The 24932-nt window shown below is 42.3% G+C and overlaps 1 protein-coding gene across 4 annotated transcripts in view; it reads left to right on the plus strand.

Moving 5' to 3' along the window:
* cltc (clathrin heavy chain) overlaps window positions 1-24932 on the plus strand; it is an 82381-nt gene that overhangs the window by 43458 nt on the left and 13991 nt on the right. For 2 of the 4 annotated variants that reach the window (XM_033045771.1, XM_033045773.1), the window contains 23 exons: window positions 1080-1280; window positions 2211-2363; window positions 3193-3315; window positions 5364-5501; window positions 6635-6799; window positions 6945-7125; window positions 8260-8423; window positions 10669-10680; window positions 13703-13828; window positions 14048-14190; window positions 14959-15193; window positions 16272-16394; window positions 16830-16975; window positions 17103-17286; window positions 17371-17563; window positions 17998-18155; window positions 19316-19480; window positions 20611-20718; window positions 20964-21131; window positions 21212-21361; window positions 23294-23425; window positions 24179-24289; window positions 24548-24718. In XM_033045771.1, the coding sequence (XP_032901662.1) occupies window positions 1080-1280; window positions 2211-2363; window positions 3193-3315; window positions 5364-5501; window positions 6635-6799; window positions 6945-7125; window positions 8260-8423; window positions 10669-10680; window positions 13703-13828; window positions 14048-14190; window positions 14959-15193; window positions 16272-16394; window positions 16830-16975; window positions 17103-17286; window positions 17371-17563; window positions 17998-18155; window positions 19316-19480; window positions 20611-20718; window positions 20964-21131; window positions 21212-21361; window positions 23294-23425; window positions 24179-24289; window positions 24548-24718 (3450 nt within the window). The remainder of the gene's footprint in view (window positions 1-1079; window positions 1281-2210; window positions 2364-3192; window positions 3316-5363; window positions 5502-6634; window positions 6800-6944; window positions 7126-8259; window positions 8424-10668; window positions 10681-13702; window positions 13829-14047; window positions 14191-14958; window positions 15194-16271; window positions 16395-16829; window positions 16976-17102; window positions 17287-17370; window positions 17564-17997; window positions 18156-19315; window positions 19481-20610; window positions 20719-20963; window positions 21132-21211; window positions 21362-23293; window positions 23426-24178; window positions 24290-24547; window positions 24719-24932) is intronic. The other 2 variants (XM_033045774.1, XM_033045775.1) reach the window with 1 other exon arrangement.

Consider the following 24932-nt stretch of genomic DNA (forward strand, 5'->3'; position numbering starts at 1 on the left):
AAATTAAGGATTTAACTCTATTTTAACAGTAGACATTTGACAGTGAAGAAAGCTAATGGCATGTTGGCCTTCATTGCAAGAGGATTTTAGTTTAGGAGCAAGGAGGTCCTACTGCAGTTGCACAGGGCCCTGGTGAGACCGCACCTGGAGAATGTGTGCAATTTTGGTCTCCTAATTTGAGGAAGGACATTATTGCTATTGAGGGAGTGCAGCATCGGTTCACCAGGTTAATTCCCAGTATGGCGGGACTGACATATGATGAAAGAATGGGTCGACTGGGTTTGTTTGCATTCACTGGAATTTAGAAGGATGAGAGGACACCATAGAATAGAAACATATAAAATTCTTAAAGGATTGGACAGACTAGATGCTGGAAAAATGTTCCTGATGTTGGGAGTCCAGAACCAGGGGTCACAATTTAAGAAAAAGGGGTAGGTCATTTAGGACTGAGATGAGGAAAAAATGTTGCACCCAGTGAGTTGTGACTGTGGAATTCTCTGCCACATAAGGCAGTGGAGGCCAATTCACTGGATGTTTTCATGAGAGAGTTAGATTTAGCTCATAGGGCTAAAGGAATTAAGGGGTATGGGGGGGGGGGGAAGCAGGAACGAGGTACTGATTTTAGATGCGATACGATAAAACGTTATTCATCCTTGGAGGGAAATTGATCTGCCAGGATGATCAGCCATGATCGTATTGAATGGCCTATTCCTGCACCTATTTTTCTATATTTCAATGTTTCCATGACATTTGTGGAATGTTATTTGCTTTTATGCTATCTGCATTCTTCATCACCCATTGAGCTAAATTTAGGAGCAAGTTTAGTTATAATCAAGTGGTCATGTTGGAATTTTGAGGAACTCAATGTGTCAGATTGTGGAGGGAATGGACTGATTACCTTCCTCAGACTGAAGGTTCCTGACGTGAAACATTGTTCATTCTCTGCGCAGGTACTGCCTGAACCTGCTAAATTCCTCCAGCACTGATTTTGATTGAGATTTCCATAGTGGCTGAAGTCTTTAAGTGTTTAATTCATGTTTACTTTGATCTGTCACTTTGCTTTTTGTTTCTTGAAACAGGGTATCTTGCGCACTCCAGACACAATCAGGCGCTTTCAGAGTGTACCGGCCCAACCAGGACAAACTTCGCCCCTGCTTCAGTACTTTGGGATTCTGCTTGATCAAGGGCAGCTGAACAAATTTGAGTCTTTGGAACTTTGCCGGCCAGTGTTGCAGCAAGGCCGTAAGCAGTTGCTTGAGAAGTGGCTGAAGGAGGATAAGGTAATGCCTGCATAACAGATGGCATTCTAATTTCATTTCAGTCAATAGTCCTTGTGCACAGCATGCATCTTGATGCGATTGCATTGTGTAATGTCCTTGTGCACAAAGTAAATTAGTAGGAATCTTGGCAGATAAAATGAATCTAATTGCTTGCACCAGGATGCAGGTCACTGATTTTGTTTACTAGTACTTCTGGTTAACCTATGGGAAGGAATGAACAAACAACATTAGAACAGTACAGCACAGGAATAGGCTCTTATGCCCACAGTATCTGTGTGTAACATGCCAAGTTAAACTAATCGCCTCTGCCTGCATGTGATCCATAATCCCTCCATTCCCTGTATATCCATGTGCCTATCTTAGTTAAATACCAATTTTGTATCTGCCTCCACCACTACCCCTGGCAGTGGATTCCAGGCACCCATCACTGTCTATATATTAAAAACACAAACTTGTCCCGCACATCTTCTTTAAAATGTATCCTCAAACTCTGGCCCTTGAGTCAATTCCAATTTCTTCCATTTCCTAAATTGAAGTTGATTTTTGAGTGAGTTTAACTGTTCTAATAAGCATTTTGCATCCCCACACAGTTTTCCTGTACTTGAATTGAAAATTAGTTCCTAGTTAACTTGAGCTATCCATTGTGGCCTTGTTTTCCTGCTGTGCCAAGTAACTGATCCGACTTTATATCTCACAATGCTACAAGTAGGGAGAGCGAAAACATGGCATCTTTTCAATGGTTTAGTTGGTCCACTTGATGATTAAACTTAGTTTATTGGCTTGGATAACTTGGAATCTTGAGGTACAGAGTGTTGAACATTCCTTCCACTTGCTTTAAATGTGCTGAGCACCAGCTTGATAAATTAGGCTTCAAAAGTTGTTTTGCTATAATAAACATAATTATACTTTAACTTTTCTTTGTTCTTGTAGCTGGAATGCTCAGAGGAACTTGGAGATATTGTGAAGTCTGTGGACCCCACACTGGCACTGAGCGTCTACTTGAGAGCGAACGTCCCCAATAAGGTGATCCAGTGTTTTGCTGAAACCGGTCAATTCCAGAAGATTGTGCTCTATGCCAAGAAGGTACGTTTCAGTTAAAATGTAATGTGGCGATTTGCTTGTTGTTTTGTGGTTGGACTTGCTGTGCAGTTCCTTTTAGAGCATATTATACCTGCCTTTCAACTTTGGAAAAGCTTGTAAGTAGTTTTCTGGGCACCGAGCGATTTTTGTTCCTTGAAATCTTCAATTGAGGGAGTTTAATTGGATCGGGTCTGTTTCATTTCCCTTGGTGCGGGCAAAGAAAAGGTGTCTCTACTCGAAGCGTCACCCGTCCCTTCTCTCCAGAGATGCTGCCTGTCCTGCTGAGTTACTCCAGCATTTTGTGTCTACCTTCACTTCTCTTGGTTTTGCTTATGTGGGATGCTTCGTTTGATGCTGTCTTAAAATTATGCGTTTACCTCCACACCTCTCCATCCACTTAATTGTTGATTTCTTTGGTTTTAACATGTGCACACTAGATAGGTTTTCGGCACTACCCTGAAGTTTAACATTAAAACATCTAACACTATTTCATATACTTCATCTCATGGCAATGACCAGGCCCCACCTGTGTGGTGTCTACCTGTGGCAAGAACTTGTTTGTTTAATAAATTAAAGTTTTGGGTCTACATTAATTGGGAGGATTTGGCTGCAGCTGATGTGAAATTTAGTATATTAGCATGATTTGGCTGCAGCTAATGAGAAATTTGGTGTGTTAACATGAACCAATAAAGTAAATCTATACTTTAACCATTCCTTTTTTTTCAGTTGAGGACATTTAAGTATTAAATTGTAATGTCAATTCTACTTTGATTGCAGCAAGAATGTATTTTTCAAAAAACATTTTGCTCAAATTTCCATTGTCTATTCCAAGGTTGGATACTCACCGGACTGGATCTTTCTGCTGAGAAATGTGATGAGGGTTGGGCCTGATCAGGGACTTCAGTTTGCTCAAATGTTGGTTCAGGATGAAGAGCCTCTTGCTGACATTACTCAGGTAAGAATTTGATTCTTCTCTTTGACTGAATATAAGACTCTAGATTTTTTATTTTGAATACTTGTGCATTATAACTTGTAGCACTGAATAGCCTTGTACTGAAACTTTTGCAGACTACAATTCAAATTATCTGTTAAATTACTGGGATTGGGTTAGTTTATTGTCATGGGCACCAGTGTGCAATGCAATTCCACTAAGAACACAATCTCCCCCTGTTAATTCGAAGGTTTCTAGTTGGATGATCCCTGATTTTAGTCAGAATGCGTTTGTCAAACCATTTGATGAAACTGGTACTCATTCACATTGGATACATTGAGTGTATCAGCTGGTAGCGCTGCTGCCTCACAGTGCCAGAGACATGGGTTCAGTCTTGATTTCTGGTACTTTCTGTGTGGAGTTTGCACATTCTCCATGTGCCTGCGTGGGTTTCCTCTGGGAGCTCTGGTTTCCTCCCATATCCGAAAGACCTGCATTTGTTAGATAATTGGCTTCTGCAAAGTGCCCCTCGTGTGTTGGAAGTGGGATGAGAAAGTGGAATAACATAAAAATAGTGTGAACGGATGATTGATGCTTGGTGTGGACTTGGTGGGCGAAGGATCTATTTCCATGCTGTATCTTTCGATCTATCAAACATTCTCCAATCCACTAACTTGGGACAACAGGAATTTTATCACCTGCCTGATTTGGTTTGGAAACAAATTCCATTGCAGTTGAATTGTCAAGTGGCTTTAGGTAAGGGAGCTCTTTCGGACTGGAGGTTATTTATTATACAATCAGTTTCAAGCATAATGGAGTACTGACATTGATTCATGGCCCAATATGAACAAAAGATTTTGGTAAACTTATGGCAAGTGCCACAGTTCCATTCCTTTTGAATGTAAAGTGGAATGTGAAATTTAACTTTAGCCAGGATAAATTTTAGTGATTTGAGTTCTGTTGAAGGTGAAATAAAACTTGCCTAGTTTCCGGAAATTATTAACTCCAATAGTTCTTGGGGCTGGAGATAGAAACATAGAAACATAGAAATTAGGTGCAGGAGTAGGCCATTCGGCCCTTCGAGCCTGCACCGCCATTCAATATGATCATGGCTGATCATCCAACTCAGTATCCCGTACCTGCCTTCTCTCCATACCCTCTGATCCCCTTAGCCACAAGGGCCACATCTAACTCCCTCTTAAATATAGCCAATGAACTGGCCTCGACTACCCTCTGTAGCAGAGAGTTCCAGAGATTCACCACTCTGTGTGAAAAAAGTTCTTCTCATCTCGGTTTTAAAGGATTTCCCCCTTATCCTTAAGCTGTGACCCCTTGTCCTGGACTTCCCCAACATCGGGAGCAATCTTCCTGCATCTAGCCTGTCCAACCCCTTAAGAATTTTATAAGTTTCTATAAGATCCCCTCTCAATCTCCTAAATTCTAGAGAGTATAAACTTTCTTTCTTCATAAGACAGTCCTGACATCCCAGGAATCAGTCTGGTGAACCTTCTCTGCACTCCCTCTATGGCAATAATGTCCTTCCTCCGATTTGGAGACCAAAACTGTACGCAACTGTATTTATGGTATGTGGCAATTGAATATAATGGTAACTTGAAATTCCACACTCAATCTTGGTTAAAGCATGATAATGTCTGAAATATATTGCGTGCAAAGATGTAAAATTTTTCGTAACTCGAGCATTTTTTTTTTTATGGATGATCAATGGGCTGGGAATTTATAATGGGTGGCTTTCAAACCTTTTGTTGGGAATTACTTTGGTTTGCCCAGCACTTCCACAGGCTGGTGATGTGGTTCTAAATTTGCATGATTCACTTCATTTGGAAAAGTTGAAATAATCTGCGCCAATCTCCTAGTAGCAAGTACCCCATTAGGATCTTGTCATTTCATTTAATGGTTTGATTTTCTTTAGTCAGTTGAAAATCATTTCCAATGTGCACCTTTGATTGATTTACCCTCTATTGCAAGGTTGGTTAAATAACTGCATGCATTATTCTATAGTGCTTTGGAGGAGAAGAGAAAATAATGCACAATTTCTAACTATCTCGTTGCAGATTGTGGACGTGTTCATGGAATACAACCTGATCCAGCAGTGCACATCGTTCCTGCTTGATGCGCTCAAGAATAACCGTCCATCAGAAGGACCCCTGCAGACCCGCCTCCTGGAAATGAACCTTATGCATGCTCCTCAGGTACATGTTTAGCTATTGAAGTGCTTGCTCCATGCCCCTGGGGCAGTGTGCAATGACCTTGAGGACTGATGTTTGCCAGGCACCACCAAGTCCTGCCTGAGATGTAGGATTTGGTACTGTATCTGCCTTGCTCAATTGGTGCAGGTTCTATGGGTACCCCTTCTGTATCGAACAGCAACGGGGAGAAGAGCTACAGTTGCTTTCTTGGGTCGAGGACCTGCCTAAACTGGGAAAATATTAACACAAATGTTGTGGTGAGGGTGGATCAGGGGGAATGCACAAGGTGAGTGCAGGGACCAGTCTTCAGATGACACTTTTATACCTGCAGTAAGCATCAACGTGAAATTGTATTATGGTGCCGCCACATCTCTGCAAGTGGAATGGTTGTCTGACATTAAATTCAGTAGCTCTTTGGGCTGTGGCACAACAACGTGGAAGGTGAGGTGCTGTTCCTTGAGCTCTTACCTCATGAAAGGAGGCCAAACACGAACCGATTAGAGTGAGTTTGTGATCCAGTGATGTGTTTCTAGAAGCATTAACTGGTCTTTTTTAAAAGCTTGCATTCTATCTAAATCATTCTCTGATACCCAAGAATAATTTGCGTAATTTCTCCTATCTCCCCATGTTCGTCTGGAAATGGAAATGCAGCAATTTTACTATGTCTTCCTAATGCTGACCTGTTCACTTCAGATGGGAGGGGCAGTCAAAGCAAAGTGCCTTTGGCTGACTCATCCACCCTCTAGTGGCTGTTTGGGTTAATACCATTTGAATTATCTGCCAGGTTGTTGCATTGAATGTGGTATTACCTCAGTATCACTTCAGATGGCCTGTTTAAATATGAAGGAGTGACTCTAGTGTTCAATATGCCCAGCATTTTTTTCATTTGGCACCTGTCATATGGATGCTTTGACTCACTCGCAGATGTCTTGCTAATCTTGTGATTTCGCTCGTAGGCGTTGGCATCTGTACAATTGATGTCTCAGTATCCGATTCCTGACAATCTAAATGCCTGACTTTTCTTTCATCCAGAATGAAGTGGGATTGTGTACAAGTAAAATTCTGGCACATTGTCGTAGCTTTATTTTCCCATGCCCCAAAAGCTCAAGCCTGTGTGCACTCTTTATCATTTACAGGTAGCAGATGCTATTCTTGGAAATCAGATGTTCACTCACTATGATCGTGCGCACATTGCTCAGCTTTGTGAGAAGGCTGGACTGTTGCAAAGGGCTCTGGAACATTATACAGATCTCTATGACATCAAGCGTGCTGTTGTCCACACCCACCTCCTCAATCCTGAGGTCAGTAATTTCCACCATTTTGTTTTTGGGATGTGGGTTTGGAAACTGAGGGATAATCTAAGTATTTTAAAATGCCAACACGGCTAAATTACATGTTGCAAACCTGTAAAATTACAACTTTGACATTACTATAAACTTCCCACAGTGGCTTGTCAATTACTTCGGCTCTCTGTCCGTTGAGGATTCTGTTGAATGCCTGCGTGCCATGCTGTCTGCTAACATCCGTCAAAATCTGCAGATCTGTGTGCAAGTTGCCTCCAAATACCATGAGCAACTAGGCACACAGCAACTGATCGAACTATTTGAGTCTTTCAAGAGCTTTGAAGGTAGATGCTAAAATTTCTATAGAACTATCACGGGTGGAGATTTGGGCCATGAATTAGTAGTATTAAATTCCAGCTGTCAGAAGTGAGATTTTATCTAACTGAATACTGCAATTCACAGTCAGGGTGTCTCTTGTAAATTCTTGATTTGACACGTCTAATTAGCAGTTAAAGAATAAATATCACAGCCTATGCAATCAAGCTTCACAATATTCCTTCATTCCTATGCGAGGAAGGGTCTCCTGCAATTTCTTTAACAATTAGTTCCTTCATTGCTATCCTCAAATGCAGTACCCCTGCTGCTTTCTAATTAAGACAGTTGCCTCCAAGCTTTTCTGGTCAATTTGCAATGCTCCTGCTTGCTTCTGTGCATCCAATCTTTGCTTGCTCTTGGGTTCAAGTTTGCGTTTATTGTCACTTAGTGTACTAATTTGATTTCTACTAGCATAACCTGACCCCATAACTTGGTGTACACTCTGTATCCTGTCACTTTGATTAAATTAATACGCAACGTTGCTCTCCAACTTGATCCTGACTGCAACCTCTACTGCTCTATCGTTTCTTAACTTGATGTAAGTGTACCTTTTATGCCTTAACAATTCAAATAATTTGCCTATCATGTTCATCCATCAGTCTTGTCTTTGATCTATATTGGTTGCAATTGGCTGTTAAATCGTGAAATGCTGCTTCTCGTTATTTTCTCATTAGAAATCAAAATCTACATTTGTTTGCACAGCTCTGCCCTGTTCTCTGCCCCTGTAAACGTGAGCTTAAACTTCTTAAAATGCTTCATGCAACCTTTGCCGGTCAGTCTATCTGCCTTAAGGACATTAATGAGCACATTGAATTGTCAGAGTCAAGTTAAGGCAGATAGCTGATTTCTTAGTTCTATTTAGCTGATGTAGCAGCTGAGTAGTAGGTAGATCCACATGTACTAATGTTGCAAATAGTTTCTTTGGATTTGAAAAAGTTTGATTGCTTGGAAATAAGTGGTCTCTGTTTTGATGAATATCTCCATGTAAGTTTTTTTGGAAATCTGAAATTTGGAATAGTAATGGGACCTTTGTGCTTGGGCTTTGGGTAAAAGTGTTGGCTCCCTTAAAGAACAAAATACCATGTAAAAGCTTTTCTTTTAAGGTCTGTTCTACTTTTTGGGCTCCATTGTAAACTTCAGTCAAGATCCAGAAGTTCACTTCAAGTACATTCAGGCTGCCTGCAAAACCGGTCAGATCAAAGAGGTGGAGAGAATTTGTCGTGAGAGCAATTGCTATGATCCAGAGCGTGTGAAGAACTTTCTCAAGGTAAACTCTTCATGGTTTCGCTTTGCCATAAACTCCATAATGTGCAGTTTAAAAGTTTTAACATGTTTCACGCAACCTTTGTCTTTCAGTTGGGACCAAAAACTCCTGTAGATTACCCAGTTTTCTTGAATCTCCTCATTTCCGTGCACATGGAACACAAGAACCGGTCCTTTGGCCCACATTGTTTGTGCTGCACATGTCAAGATAAATTAAACTCAACTTCCTGCAGAGGAACGCGATCCCTCCATTCCCTTCATATCTATGTGCTATCCAAAAGCCTCTTAAACACCATTATCGTATCTGCCACCATCACCACCCGCTGCCCACTACAAAAAAAACTCTCCTTTAAACTTTGCCCCTCTCACCTTAAAGCTATGCCCTTTAGTATTTGACATTTGCCATCCTTGGATAAAGGTTCTGACAGTCTATACTATTTGTGCCTGATTCTATGTTTCTGTCAGGTCTCCCCTCAACTCCGAGCTTTAGAGAAAACAATCAACGTTTGTTTAACCGGCACTTGTGTAATTTGTTCTCCATGTGTAATTCAACTTTGTGCTGACCTGTGCAGGATCCATAGAACTGTTTAATAATGCAGCTATAATATTTGTCCCACTTGATAATGTAAACCATATCCACATCCAAAAAATGCACGTTTGAATTGGCTTGGTCGTTGAGCTGTGCTGCCAAAATGGTTCCATATTTACAATTCTTTGTGTCCTGACATAAACAGTTGCAAGTCACTTTGAGGTGTCATATAACGTTTACTTTCTTAAACCAAGACTTTAAGCTATTCCTTGTGAATGAGGGATCTAGATTAAACCTTATTAAGACATGAACAGCTGCAGTCATTGCAGATGCCACTAAAGTGGGTGGTATCCCAGATAGCAAAGATGGTCATCAAAAATTAAAGGATCTTGATCAGTTAGGCAGGTGGGCTGAGGAATGGTTAAAGGAGTTTAATGCAGATAAGTGCAGGGTGTTGCATTTTGGGAAGTAAACCCAAGGCAGGACCTGCAGTGAATGGCAGGGATCTGGGAGTGCTGTAGAGCAGAGTGAGTGATCAACGCGTACAGTAGGTACATCGTTCCCTAAGTGGCATCACAGGTAGATACGGTAGTCAAGAAGGTTTTTGGTACATTGGGTTTCATCAGTCAGGGTATTGAGTATAGAAGTTGGGATGTTATGTACAGTTGTCCATGACGTTGGTGAGGCCACATTTGGAGATTTATTTTCAGTTTTGTTATGTTATTGGAAATGGGGAAAATTAAAAATGACAATGTGTTATTGGAAGGATGCCATTTAACTGGAAAGAGGGCAGAGAAGATAGATACGGTGAATGCACAGTCTTTTACACAGAGCAAGGGAATCAAGAACCAGAAGACACTGATTTAAGGAAGGGGGGAGGGAAATGTTTAATGGGGATCGGTAGGGCAATTTTTTTCCCCCCCACTCACAGGGTGGTGAGTATATGGAACGAGCTGCCAAAGAAGATAGTTGAAGCAGTACTCCACCTGAAGTCTGACCATCATTCTATATACGTGGAAAAATACAGCACAGGAATAGGCCCTTTGGCACACAATGTCTGACAAGTTGGAGCATGACCTTGCGACTTGCAGATCCAAGTCACTCGTGGAAGGGTCCCAGTGCCAATTCCTATGGGACACTAGTCACGGATATCTAGTCTCCGATTGCCAAGCCAGTTTATGACCATGCCTTCGATTCCATGGAGCCCTAGCCCTTTTGAACCAATCTGCCACGAGGGACCTTATCAAAGGATTTGATAAAGTCTATGCAAATTGTACCTTCTGTCCTGCCTTCATTCAAGCAATTTGTTATCTCTGAAGATTTACTGTCAATTTGAACTACTTTTAGAATGAGATTATGCATCTGTGGCTAAGAGTGGATGGAAAGGAGCTTTGTAACTGTAATTTGACTACTTTAAAAAAACTATTGGTCTAATTGTGTACTTTGAGCTTTTATTTTACAAATGCTATTCCATCCCCTGCCACTCCCCCAGTCAACCTTGCTGACTAAAAGCCCTCAAAAGCCTTTCACCGTGGCAACAAACCATTAAGTGTTTAAAGCTTAATCTAGCAATAGGACAGACAAAACTGCAAAAGCTTGTTCTACAAGTGCTAAAGTTTGAGAATGTTAAACTTGGTCTGCCGTTTATAATGAATTTGGTGAATAGCTCATGATGGAACCTATTGTCTTTTGTGCTGTTCCTTGTTTCTGGAATGTGCAGGACTTGTATCAGGTAAACTTTACAATGCAGGTTGCATCTCCCTTTCTCCTTCCCTCTGTTTCAGCAGACTTGATCCTCTGTATTTTTGCAGAATAGTGCTCTTGGATGTGGAGATTGACTTAACCAGTTAGATACTGAGATCCACAAGCTTATTTCCCAAAAATGTACCTTAACATGAAACTGCTCTGTATGAACACCGACTGACAAGGCAATCCAACCTGCTTCAATAGCTTTGTCAAGAGATTTAGTTTGCACTTGGACATGTAAATTAAACCTTTAAAATATTGCAAAACCTATAGTCTTGACTGTTAGCAGGCTTGGTGGGTTTTAATGCGTCTTTGTATTTGTAACCTCATACAAGCTAGGACATTGTCCAGGGTGCACCTTCAAACACTGCACCATGTTGAATTGTAAACCTGAAATCCATTTATCTGAATTCAAGGGAAAACTGCAATTGAAGGGGCACGATAATCATTAAGTTCACTAATTCAGATAACTAGATTATTGATTTGCTCTCAACTAGAGATTTTGGTGTCTTGATCTGAGCATCGAAGACTTGTAATAGCAAACATCAGAAGAATAGATGCCACCGAAATTAAATCCTGCCATCCCTGGCTTTCTGGTTTACAGCCTGGCCGGATGGTCGGTTTTCAAGCAAGTCACGTGAAGGATAATTGGGAATGGCCAATGAATGGTAGTTGTGGAAGCAGCTGATTTAATAATTGTCTTGCGTCTTTACACCAAAGTCACTTGAATGATTACTACAGGTGCACAATCTTTTATCCGAAAGCCTTGGGACCAGACACTTCTCGGATTTCGGAATTTTTCGGATTTCCGAATGGAAGATTTTTAGCGTAGATTAGGTAGGTAGCGTGGGCGGCTTGAAAAGTCTGGAGCGGCTGCCTCCTCCCCAGAGACCGGGGAATCATTGTAAATCATTGCTTAAATGTTAGTCAGTTAGTTTGGAGGGATTTTATGTGGTGGGGGGGGTGAAGGGGGAAACTTTAATTCTTAGTCCCCTACCTGGTCGGAGAGGCGGGGAGCGGGCAATGCCTTACCGGGTCGCCGTGCAGTAAGCTCCCAGCGCTGCGACGCCGCCGACTCCCAACATCGCGGAGCTGGGGCTGCGGGCGTCCGGCCGCGGGCGGTGCTGGATTTGGAGCGCCGCGCAGCCAGGGGTTGAGTTGCCGGGGTCGGAGCTACAACCGGCGCCGCCCGCGGCCGGACGCCCGCAGCCCCAGCTCCGCGATGTTGGGAGTCGGCGGCCACAGCGCTCCGGAGCTTACTGCACGGCGACCCGGTAAGGCATGGGCCCGCTCCCCGCCTCTCCGACCAGGTAGGGGACTAAGAATTAAAGTTTCCCCCTTCCCCCCCCCCCCCCCCCCCTTCACATAAAAGCCCTCCAAACTAACGGACTAACATTTAAGCAATGATTTACAGATGTTTAAGTGTCTCCCCGGTCTCCGGGGAGGAGGCAGCCGCTACAGTAGTACAGACCTGGGTTGACCGTGGGTCGTTTCGGGTCAGGTTTGGCGCCAAACGCGATCTTTGGTGTGCAGACGACATTCTGGAAAAAATGTCCGGTTTTCTGAGCTTTTCGGTTTCCGGAACTCCGGATAAAAGGTTGTGCACCTGTATCTAATTAGGTTACCGAAACTAGATAAGTAGAAACATTTTCCGTTAAGCCCGTGTTTAAAGGGAGCATGGGAAATAGGATTCTGATGAGTTGGGTGTGAAATCTTTCTCAACCATCTAGCAGATTGTAGATTGGGTTGTAGCTAATCTAGTTGTTTATTTGAAATTTAGACAGTTATGATGTTGCCTTTGTATAAATTGTCCTGATAAATGCTGCTGAACTAAAGGTTTTGTCTCTGGCTTGCAATGCGGGATATAATCTATTAAACAATAGATGCAGGAGTAGGCCATTTGACCCTTCGAGCCAGCACCGCCATTCAATGTGATCATGGCTGATCATCCACAATCAGTACCCCGTTCCTGCCTTCTCTCCATGTCCCCTGACTCCGCTATCTTTAAGTGCCCTATCAAGTTCTCTCTTGAAAGTATCCAGAGATATTTAAATATCAATGAACAATTCAGGGCAAAACTAGTTATGTTTTCCATAGGATTGGTGGAAATTCAATTATGGATGACTGAAATAGAACATTTGGGAATTGGGGTAAGCACTTGGAGCTGGTATACTGCAGATTATGGCTGAAAGGTATAGGGAAAGTAATTTCTGAATTCCAGATTATAACCGTCCAATCTTGTAACAATGTCTGCTTCCTGATCCCAGAGTGCTATTCTTGCAGCAATTACTAGCTTAAAGATCCCTGCATTAGCTTTGGTTAGCTTTGGGTTTATTATCTTAATGCATCTAAATTTGGTTTGTCACTAAAATGCTCTTGGGCAAAATTTGAAAATGGTCAAATTTGGACGAGTCTTTCTTGCATTTAAAACTACAGATTTGGTACGGGAACCATTAACTGTTGTAAGCTGAATTTAACATGTTCCTTCCTCAGCCAAGCAGCATGTACCACATCCTTGTGTTAAAAGATTGATTAGATGGACGATTAGACAAAGATGCATTTAAGATGGCTTGTTTTTGGAACCCTGTTCATAGCTAGCTGCTCATTCAGTCTCTTTTGCCCATAGCTAGTGTGACTCGTTGAGTAAGCTTGTTGCTCATGTTTTGGAATATGTTTGAATTAATCAAGACTAGAAATCTTGAGGTGAAATGCTAACCAATAAGTAGATTGGCTGTAGGGTTAAATACAGAGCTTGTATTGTAAACCTTATTTTCCCCTTTTCTCCACATTCTTCTCTTTAGCACTAAAATTCCTTTCATAGATGTGTCTAGGATATGGCCACTTTTGTAGTTTTTTGAATGTTTTGCACAATGTTTGATTAAATGCTATTGGAGACAATCTGCAGCATTTCTGTGTATCTTTAAAGATTTATTTTAAAATGTCATGAACAAAGGAGTTGGTTCATGGTCTTGAACTCCAAAGCTGCTCACTAAATGCTTTGTTTCTAGGAGGCCAAATTGACTGACCAGCTGCCACTGATTATAGTTTGTGATCGTTTTGACTTTGTGCATGACCTGGTGTTGTATCTGTACCGCAACAACCTGCAGAAGTACATCGAGATCTATGTTCAGAAGGTGAGTGAGCTCTTCAAGAAGATGCCTTTTGCTGTAAATCCTTTGTCAAGTGGCTTGTGGTTACGAGGGAGGTGGCGGGGGGGGGGGGGGGGAGTTCAAGTTGAAGGCACATTTTTTTGCATTTTCCATACTCTGCTGACCACGTGTTAAGGGTTTGTTGTATCTGCATGTACTTTATTGTGACGTGAATGTGTCAAGAATATGATTATGCTTGTGCAGGTGAACCCAAGTCGTTTACCAGTCGTGGTCGGAGGACTACTTGATGTGGATTGTTCTGAGGATGTCATCAAGAATCTGATACTGGTTGTACGTGGGCAGTTCTCCACTGATGAACTGGTTGCTGAAGTAGAGAAGCGAAACAGGTATCTGACCCATCCTATGCTGTAACCTGTCGCCAGGTTTAATCTTGCCAATCTGAAGCAGCGTCCCGGCCCAAAATGTCGTCCATGTCTTCCAGAAATGCTGCCTGGCTCGCTGAGCTCTTCCGGCACTTTCATTTTTAATCTTGCCAACAAATATGAATATTTGTGATACATTTCATAAGTTTGTAGTTGGAATAATTCATACAAGTGTCAGATGTGGTAAAATGCACTTCAACTACAACCAAGCCATAGAAGGATTTTCCAGAATCCAGCACTTCTCCAGACACCCCAGTTCCCTTCAGACAATTATCTGATGTCTGTTTTGGTGCTCGATCTGGGAATAAACTCTCTTGCCCTCTAGTATTTGGATTAAAAAACAATCACTGGTACATCGGAAAAACTTCAGCAAACTAGTTTGATTACGTATAAAATAGACACCCATATGATGAGTGTGATTCGGTGCTGGAGCTTGGTGTCTGGTTAAAGTTCAGATCTTCTTCTGTTCCCCTTAATTGTTTGCTAAACCGTTACAAAACTAGGATAAATTGTGCAAGACACACAGTACTGGAGGAACTCTGTGGGTCAGGCAGTATGTTTGGAGTGAATGGTCAGACAACATTTTGAGTTGGGACCTTTCACTAGTGAGGATTTATTGATTTGGATTTTCGGCTGAAACAGATGCCAGATCTTGAGCTATGTTGCTGTTTGGGTGGGAGTGGGGTGGGAAGAATGCGTTACCACCATTGTAAATGTGCACATTGTTTTCAGGCTGAAGTTGCTGCTGCCGTGGCTGGAGTCTCGAATTCATGAAGGTTGTGAGGAACCTGCCACCCACAATGCACTTGCAAAAATCTACATTGACAGCAACAACAATCCTGAGCGCTTCCTCCGGGAGAATCCATATTACGATAGCCGAGTGGTGGGCAAATACTGCGAGAAACGGGACCCTCATCTGGCTTGTGTGGCTTATGAGCGAGGCCAGTGTGACATGGAGCTCATCAATGTGAGTGTGGAGATCTTCATTTGTAGACTTGTGCAAAGGGCAGGACAATGGCATAGCTGATCGAGCTCCTGCCAGAGAACCAGGTGTGATCCCGACCTCTGGTGCTGTCCGTGTAGAGTGCATGTTCTTGTGACCACATGGGTTTCATCTGGGTGTTCCAGTTTCCTTCCACTTACCAAAGATGTGCGGGTTTGTAGGTGAACTGGTGTCTGTAGAATGCCCCTAATGTGTAGGGAGTGGATGTGAAAGTGGGATAATATAGAACTAGCATGAACAGATGATTGATGTGGGCTGAAGGGCCTGTTTCCATGTTCTCAAAGATACAGCATGGAAGTGGGTCCTTCAGCCCACCAAGTCCCCGCTGACCAACAACCACCTGTTCACTAGTTCCATATAATCCTAGTTTCGCATCCTACACACTAGGGGGAATTTACAGATTATTATATATATTAATCTATAAACCTGCATGTCTTTGGAATGTGGAAGGAAACCAGAGCAACTGAGAAAACCCATGCGGTCACAGGGAGAACATACAAACTCGTAGTGAGAATCTGTTGCTAAAAGGCAGCAACTCTACCGCTGTGCCACTGTACCATAGTCAAAGATGTATCATGATCTGCAAACTACAAAAAAAAATGAGTAGCTTAATTTTACAAATTTCTCTTCACATTACTACTTCATAGTCGGACTCCAGTGAATTGGCTGTGTAAAAAATATAAGATTTGTAGGTGGAGGCAGTCAAACTGCAACCAGGAACATAAAACTGGTATAACACTGCACAAGTTAACAATTAATATCTTTGTGTTAAATAGTTTTCTCCTGCAGTGGGATCCCGAGGATGCATTGACTGTCTGCTTGAAGTGGATTAATGCTCCAACTTGTCTTGAATAGAGCCATTTAAGCTACCAGTTTAAATCACTGAAGTCCTCTTTGAATACCGGTTGCACTTTTTTTGCCTTGACACGTTTTCTGAACAGATTTATCTTTGAGACTTAAGCATACAAGTTTGACAAAAGTTCAGTTTTTATTTTACATTTGCCTTTTAGAGTAACATGGAGCCAATCCCTCTCTATTACAGGTGTGCAATGAGAACTCGCTGTTCAAAAGTTTGTCTCGCTACTTAGTTCGCCGGAAAGATCCTGAGCTCTGGGCAAATGTTCTGCAAGAAACCAATCCTTTCAGGAGACCACTTATTGACCAAGTAAGGATCAGCGGTAACTTCCTACCTGAATTCTTGGAATATATGGAGTACATATGGCCAGTTTATTCTACATAGTAGCCTTAAAAATATCAGTCTTGAGGGTCAAAATTCTTTGAATGCTGAAACTGTACCCATTGTCATAATGGGAGCTAGCTCTTTAGAAATCACAGCATAATTTATTCAGGAAACATGAATGTAGCTCTTTTAGCAGTTTCACTCTTGAACTAGGCAGAGGGTAAAAATTTGGTTTGTGCGATCTTGATTTATTAAGAACTGAGCTGCTTTTGTATCGGAGCACTGATCGCAGTATTAGCCGCCCAGTTTGAGGTTATCCGATAGAATAACTGATGACATTGTCATCGATACGGCATAAATTGGCCTTTTTATTTTCTCAAAATTTGACTGGTTTAAAGCGTATGGTATACCTCTTTTCAGGTGGTACAGACTGCTCTGTCAGAAACGCAGGATCCTGAGGAGGTTTCTGTTACTGTGAAAGCTTTCATGACTGCAGACCTTCCAAATGAATTAATTGAACTGTTGGAGAAAATTGTCCTGGACAATTCAGTCTTCAGTGAGCACAGGTAAAAAATAAATTGATGTGATATCTCATTGTAAACTCAATGAGAAACGATAGTTGCCTTAATCTTTATTTGACGATCTCAGCACAGGGCTCAATTCTAAGGTTGGCCTTTCTATTTCTGAAACCAGGAATCTGCAGAATCTGTTGATCCTGACTGCCATCAAAGCCGACCGAACCCGTGTGATGGAGTATATCAACCGCCTGGACAACTATGATGCACCTGACATAGCAAACATTGCCATCAGCAATGAGCTCTTTGAAGAGGCATTTGCTATCTTTAGGAAGTTTGATGTGAACACATCTGCAGTGCAGGTAGGGTGGTGAAACTAGAGCATATTCCTGTATGTTGGAACTTTGGCATTTCAAGGGAGGTCACAGCTTTTTGTAATTCTATAGGTGCTGATTGAACACATTGGCAATCTTGATCGTGCATACGAATTTGCTGAACGGTGCAATGAGCCTGCAGTGTGGAGCCAACTTGCTAAAGCCCAGCTGCAGAAAGAAATGGTTAAAGAGGCCATTGACTCCTACATCAAGGCAGATGATCCATCTTCATACATGGAGGTAGTAGAAGCAGCCAACAAAAGTGGTAAGTTTTCAAATGCTTAACCTACCAGTGCTTTTCATTGAACCTTTGTAACTAGTTTTTTAAGGTTTGGGTTTAAACCCATGTCATTTTAGGGGTAGTGGCACATCCTAGGGGAACTGTTTCTCAGTTCCTGCAAACTAGGTTCCATTATGACCTTGGGTACTGTTTGTGTCGTGCTTGCATATCCTGAAACAGAATGGATTTTCCCTGGGTGCTTGTGTTCTCTTCTACGTGCTAAAGATGTAAGATTAATTGGTTAGCCACTGTTTGCAACTAGTATAGTGCAATTGATGTGAATATGAGGGGAATATATTGCTGGAGGATTGAATTGATAGAACACGACCTATTGGTCATGTGGATTGACCATTCTATGCTTGGACAAAGTATTGTGAGCACACTTGCCTCTACTTATTTCCTTGATTTCTGTTCACCAGGGAACTGGGAGGACCTTGTTAAATATTTGCAGATGGCGAGGAAGAAGGCTCGAGAGTCTTATGTGGAGACGGAACTTATTTTTGCATTAGCAAAGACTAACCGGTTGGCAGAGCTGGAAGAGTTCATTAATGGACCCAACAATGCTCATATCCAGCAAGTAAGTGTTCCGTTCCAAACTGATAATCTTGCTCTCAACATACTGTTGTGCAAATAAGGACCGAGATGTTGTATATTTGGTTAAGAGGATTTGGGAGTAGAATGAAACTCTGACCAGGAATGGCAGCTTTTCCCTGATCTAAACTAGCAACTGAAGTAATTTGTGGAGATTTAACAGTGGGGATTCCATCAGTGTGGAATAGTTCCTATTCACTTAAGGCACTTGATCACTTAAGGCACTTGTTTTCCACGTTCAGAACTGCATAATCTGAGCAAGAAGCTCCGGTGTGAACACAAGCTGTAGTAGGCTAAGTAACATCTTGCCATTCAATAAGATTGTGGCTGATCCAATTTGAAGCTTCTTTCTTCACAACCTCTGACATAGTTCAAATTGTGGTTAATTGTGGTTATTATTCAGTGACTCCACCTCTATTGAACTCTTGGCTGGGGAATTTCAAAGTCATGGCTCAAGGAAGAAATCCCTATTGGTTTTAATGGAATAAACCCCTATTCTGTGTTGATTCCCTCCAGTTCAACAGATTCCTTACTGGAGGAAATTACTTCTATATCCACCCTGCCAATCCCCAGCAATCCTTTACCTCTGTTTGTGCATCAGTCCCTTCATCCCAGGAATCTCTCGTGAATTCAGTGCAAAGATAATTTATGAATTCCAAAATTGTACACACTACAGCGTTACAGGGGAATTGCGTTCTTAGAAAATGGAGATACTGCTTTTTTTTGATACAGTGAAATCATGTTCATCTGAGCGAGTCAAATTGTCTTGGTTCTCCCATGTATTTTGGGGTAAGATTAATGTTATTCCACAGCTCAAATTTAATGATGCCGAATATGGTCCTTGAACACTCCAACGTCGGGTTTGCTTGTTCTCCAGGTGTGGTCTTGCCAGCACCTTTTAAAGCTACATCACAACTTGAATGAATGATACTTTATTATCATATGTGACATGTCACAGTGAGATTTTGTTTTCCCTATTTTAATACTTCCTGCCTCTGTTTTTTAATCCCATAAAACATCAATATTCCAAAAACCTTGATCTAACATGTGGTCCTGGTACAAAGTGAAATTCTGGTGTAGCCTTGATGTGGGGTTGAATGTCTGGGGCTTGCTTGGATTGTTTATTTATAAATCATTCGCTTGCAGGTTGGTGATCGTTGCTACGATGAGCAAATGTATGAAGCTGCTAAGTTGCTGTACAACAATGTTTCCAACTTTGGTCGTTTGGCGTCAACTCTGGTTCACCTTGGAGAATATCAAGCTGCAGTGGATGGTGCTCGCAAAGCAAACAGTACTCGTACTTGGAAGGAGGTACATTTTGTGCAATCTGTTACTTTGACTTCAGACATTTGTACCTATCAATGGCATATAGCTTTGTCGTAATCTTTGTCCATCTTGCAGTTAGCAGCAGTAAAACAATTTTCAGAAGTTGATGCTCACGAAATCTGCTCTGCCAGTTACTCTCCAGTTGGAAGCATCCTTGTCATTCTTTGCTTTCTTTACTGAAATTCACTTATCCCTGAAAGGTGTTTTGGGAAGGGTAGTTGGTGAAAGGTCTCAGTGACAGGGTAAATTGAAACTTGCAGAATTCCAATATCCAGATTCCTTAAATACTTGGACATATTGGACTTGATCTTCCTTGTCCAGAACACTACCCCTGGGCCTTCTGCACATCATTGGACATTTTTGGGTTAAACATTTGTGACCAACTTATTCTTGCTGTTGTACTGCAGTTAACATCTTGAATCTATGCCACTATTCCTCCAATCACATGTTCCAATTTTCACTCCCCTGTATGGCACGTTATAAAGTTGTCAGTTTAAATAGGTCGGATCAACTTTTCTCGTCTAATCTGCTAGTCGCAGCCTCGATCTAACAGCAAAGAAAACTTGAGGAACTCAATAGGTCACACAGCTTTGGTGGGTGGAACAAAAGGAATCCTCAGTGGTGTGGGTCAAAATCCTGAATAAGGACGAAGTGGAGAGGGGGAATGGTCAGTATCTTCCTCCGTTTAGTCCTGATGGAGGTTGTCAACCTCTAATATTGAAAATTCATTTATTTCTCTCTTCCTCCCCAACACACATGTGCGCATTCATAGATGCTGCTTAACCCACTAATTAAGTTTAGCACCAGATTTCGGCTGCTGTAGTCTCCCGTATCAAACGAGCAGATCTGTCCGACATGATTTTCCTTACTTCACGTTGTTTTGATTCTGTCCAATCCTTGAAATGCTCTAACTGAATACAGTTTTCCCTAGTAATATCTGGTTCCCTGTTTTCTTCTCAAGTAATGAAGACAACACCAATGCATCTTCAATTACATCAGCGGCATTAATGGCATTAGTGCAAAATCACAACCTCCATAAATCATAGCAAATCAATTAATTTCATAATTGATTCTGAATGTTTTTTTCATCATTAATTCTACCCTTGTGTTTTCAGGTGTGCTTTGCATGTGTTGAGGGAAAGGAATTCCGTTTGGCTCAGATGTGTGGTCTCCATATTGTTGTGCATGCTGATGAACTGGAAGAACTTATCAACTACTACCAGGTAATGCCCGTCGCATTGAGAAATAAATCCGAGGTGGTCCCAAGGCTTTGGTTATAACTGTTTAAAATTGAAGTCTGCTTAGCTTTTGACCACTACAGACTGTATCCCAACATGATGTGTTTGTAAATTAGAAGATGACATTTAATTTACAAAGTTGGCTTTACATACATTAAGCATATTTAGAGATAGCTAAAATTTGGGTTGGCAGATTGGCATGAAGTATGATCTTCTGTACCTATTTGCAGGATCGTGGCTACTTTGAAGAACTCATAACAATGTTGGAAGCAGCTCTGGGTCTGGAGCGTGCCCACATGGGAATGTTCACTGAACTGGCTATTCTGTACTCCAAATACAAACCGCAAAAGATGAGGGAACACTTGGAACTCTTCTGGTCCAGAGTCAACATTCCCAAGGTAACGTAACATTGCCTCCATTTAAAAAAAAAAAATGCATTGTGTGTTCAAACATTTACTAACCATGTGTACCTGTACAGGTGCTGAGAGCTGCAGAGCAGGCTCACCTTTGGGCTGAACTAGTCTTCCTGTATGACAAGTATGAAGAGTATGACAACGCCATTATTACAATGATGAATCACCCAACAGATGCATGGAAGGAGGGACAGTTCAAGGACATCATCACAAAGGTAGTCTTCAATGGACAATTCTCTACCCATTCTCTGATCCTGGACGGGTGGCATATTCTTTTTCCTAGTTTTAGACATACAGCATGGAAACAGGCCCACCGAGTCCATGCTGACCGTCGATCACCAGCTCTCTCTAGTTATTATTCCCACTTTCTCAACCACTCCCTACACACTCGAGGCAATTTACAGACCAATTAACCGACAAACCCGGATGACTTTGGGATGTGGGATGGAACCGGAGGAGACCTACGCAGTCACAGGGAGAACGTGCAAACTTCACACAGACAGCACCTGGGTCAGGATTGAACCCAAGTCTCTAGTGCCGTGAGGTAGCAGCTGTGCCACTGTGCTGCCCTAGGCGTAAAGAAATTTGATCTGACTGAATATCTGCTGCCTCGTGGTCCAATGAATGTAATGGTTTTAAGCTGTGTAAAATAAGGAAAATACTGACTTTACTATAATTTCTTACATTTTGTCTGAAAATACAATGCTTTGTAAAATCTTCTGCAGTAAAGAATGGAACATTTTTAATACCATTTCAATCCACTGGATGACACTAAAACTACTTTCCTGTGATTGAGAAATTTCTTCAATTTGAGTTAATCAAACATTAAGATCCATCAGGGGTTGGATGTGGAATAGGTAATATTCAAAATGCAGCAGTTTGTTATCTGCAACACTCAGTACTAATTACTAGTTTGCAATGGGGATACAGAGCAAAAGAACTTGCAGTGCATTCATGGAGGTGAAGTGTATAAACCTCCCAATATCTTCTTGTAGTTGTTGGGAATATTGGCTGGAAACCTGCTGCTTTTAATTTTATACTAGACCAAATGCAGACCCGTTGGGTCTGTTCCCCCAACGTGCGGTTGTGGGGGGGGGAGGCGGCATGCAGCGTCACACACACTAACTATCCCCTGCCCCCGCACTCACGCTAATTACTGCCCTTGATATTATATTAAGATTATTAATTTGCTCCTTTTACCCCATAACCACCCGATCTACTGACGCATAGCCCCCAACTTGCAGTCACATCTAGAGAGGGGGGGGGGGGGGGGGGGGAGGGGCAGAGAGTTTGGGCAGAGAGGAGAGGGCAGAGCACGAGGACACAGAGAGAGGGCAAGAGGGAGAGGGGGTGGAGAGAAGGAGAAGAGGGGGGAAAGGTGGGGGTGGAGGAGAGGAGAGAGAGAGGGGGGGAGGGAGAGGTAAGGAGGTTGGAGGGAAGGGGGTAGGGGTGTGTGGAGGGGAGGGGGGTTTAGGGGAGGGACGGTGGGGCAGGGGATTGAGGGGGAGAAAAAGAGGGGAGAAAGAGAGAGGGGGGCTTAGGGGAGGGACGGTGGGGGAAGGGGAGAAATAGAGGGGGGAGGGGGAGGGGAGGGGGGGTAAAGAGGAGAGGGGGGGGAGGGGAGGGGGGGTAAAGAGGAGAGGGGGGGGGGGGGGAGGAAAGGAGTGGCGGGGAGAGAGAGAGAGTGCCTTTTTATTTCAACCCAAACCCCCCAAACAACCATTTGCAGGCAGTGCTTTTTTTAACTTTAACCATATTTTCATTTTCAAACCACATTAAGGGTACTTACTCAGTTGTGGACATGTGTTCAGTGTTATTCACAGCTCGGAGAAACGTGACCCTCTGCCTTCCTCCATCTTGAAGAGACTGAATGAGGCACACCACTTCCTGGTTTCATAGTCCCCCCCCCCTGCCGCCAGTGGGGGCAGCAGAGAGAATGGGGAATTTTGTAAAATCATTAATATCTCTCTAATTTTTCATCGACTGGAAAAATCCTCGGCACACATGCGGCGGAGGGGGGCTCTGAGCGAGGTGGCCAAAAATGATGGCCGTAGGTCATGGCGTTCTCTCGGAAATCGCAGCACAGATCGCCAAAACCGGTCAAGAACAGACTTTTAGTAATATAGATATTTTGACTATCTTTCCAGGTGGCCAATGTGGAGCTGTATTACAAAGCAACACAGTTCTACTTGGAATTTAAGCCTCTTTTACTGAATGACCTGCTCATGGTGTTGTCACCTCGTCTGGACCACACGCGTGCTGTGAACTACTTCACTAAGGTACTTCCTGCAGGTTCTTCTATTTAGTACTGCTCTAAGCATGTCTCAAACCAGCTGAGATTTATGGGGAAAGGCATATAAGTTGGTTGTTCAATGATACTCCTAGCGAAGATCACTAAAATTGAAAAAAAAAATACTGAAAGCGAAACCAGCTATCCGCCCAGTTGATATCTGTTAATGGTTGGTAGTTGGAATGGACCTGCTGGTCTGCCTTGGCTATTTGAGCTTTCTTAGTTGTTTCCTGCTGCAGTACTGACGCAGATGCTGGTTTAACAATGTTAGCTGCAGTTATCCTTGAATTTGAGTAAAAACACCTGGTGTTGCTGGACAAGGTGACACTGGCACAGATCGTGTTCCCTGATTATATCTCCTTGCAATGATTCCAAAACAATGTTCCACAGAGGATCTATTTAGAAAAACAAGGTATTTTTATTTTGATATGCACAATCATATAGCAAGAAACAGGCCCTTTGGCCCAACTTGACCATACTGATTAAAGTAGGCATGTCTATCCAAGCTAGTCGTGTTTGTCTACATTTATCCCATATATCCCCTGAACTGTTTTAATCCATGTAACTGTTCAAATAGCTTTTTAACATTGTAATTGTGCCTCTGGAAGTTCATTCCATTCACTTGCCACCCTCTGTGGTTCCCACCATGTCAAATTTGGCTTACTTTAGAGGGTTGGCTGGTAATTTGTAAAACCTATTAATCAAAAGGAGGTTGCAAATGCTTTTTAATTTGTCTCTTCAGGTTAAACAATTGAATCTTGTGAAACCCTACCTACGTTCTGTACAAAGCAACAACAACAAGTCGGTGAATGAATCGCTGAACAATCTCTTCATCCAAGAGGAAGACTACCAGGCGAGTTAAACTGGGGAATGGAAGGTCTTGAACCAAGTACTTGGAATTTTATTTAGCCAGATATTAAGTGAATGAAGCAAGTAGATTGTTCTTATAATCTGGAAAGTTGTTGGATGGAATTGGTGACACAGATTTTCAAACCAAGTGTGTTGTGGGTGAGGTTAACTAGTAACTCTTGAAGTGTCCAACAGTACTTCATGTATGAAATGGAAGCTTTTTTAAAGTTTCTATAACCAGATAATATTTCTATTTGCTCAGGCTCTGCGCACATCCATAGATGCGTACGACAACTTTGATAACATTTCCCTCGCTCAACGGCTTGAGAAGCACGAGCTGATTGAATTCCGTCGAATTGGTGCTTATCTCTTCAAAGGCAACAATCGCTGGAAGCAGAGTGTGGAGCTGTGCAAGAAAGACCGCCTATACAAAGTAAGAACTTGTGATTTGGATTTGTGAGAAAATAGTAAATTCTGAAGGGTGATATAGTGATGCAGCCGGTAGAGTTGTTGCCTCACTGCACCAAAGACCTGGGTTAAATCTTGATCTCTGGTATTAACTGTAGAGTTTGTGTGTTTTCCCCGTGACTCTGGGTTCTCTGGTTTTCCCCTCATATCCCACAGCCAAGCAGGTTAAATGGCCACTG

The sequence above is a fragment of the Amblyraja radiata genome, chromosome 28 (assembly GCF_010909765.2).
Source record: "Amblyraja radiata isolate CabotCenter1 chromosome 28, sAmbRad1.1.pri, whole genome shotgun sequence".
NCBI lineage: Eukaryota > Metazoa > Chordata > Chondrichthyes > Rajiformes > Rajidae > Amblyraja > Amblyraja radiata.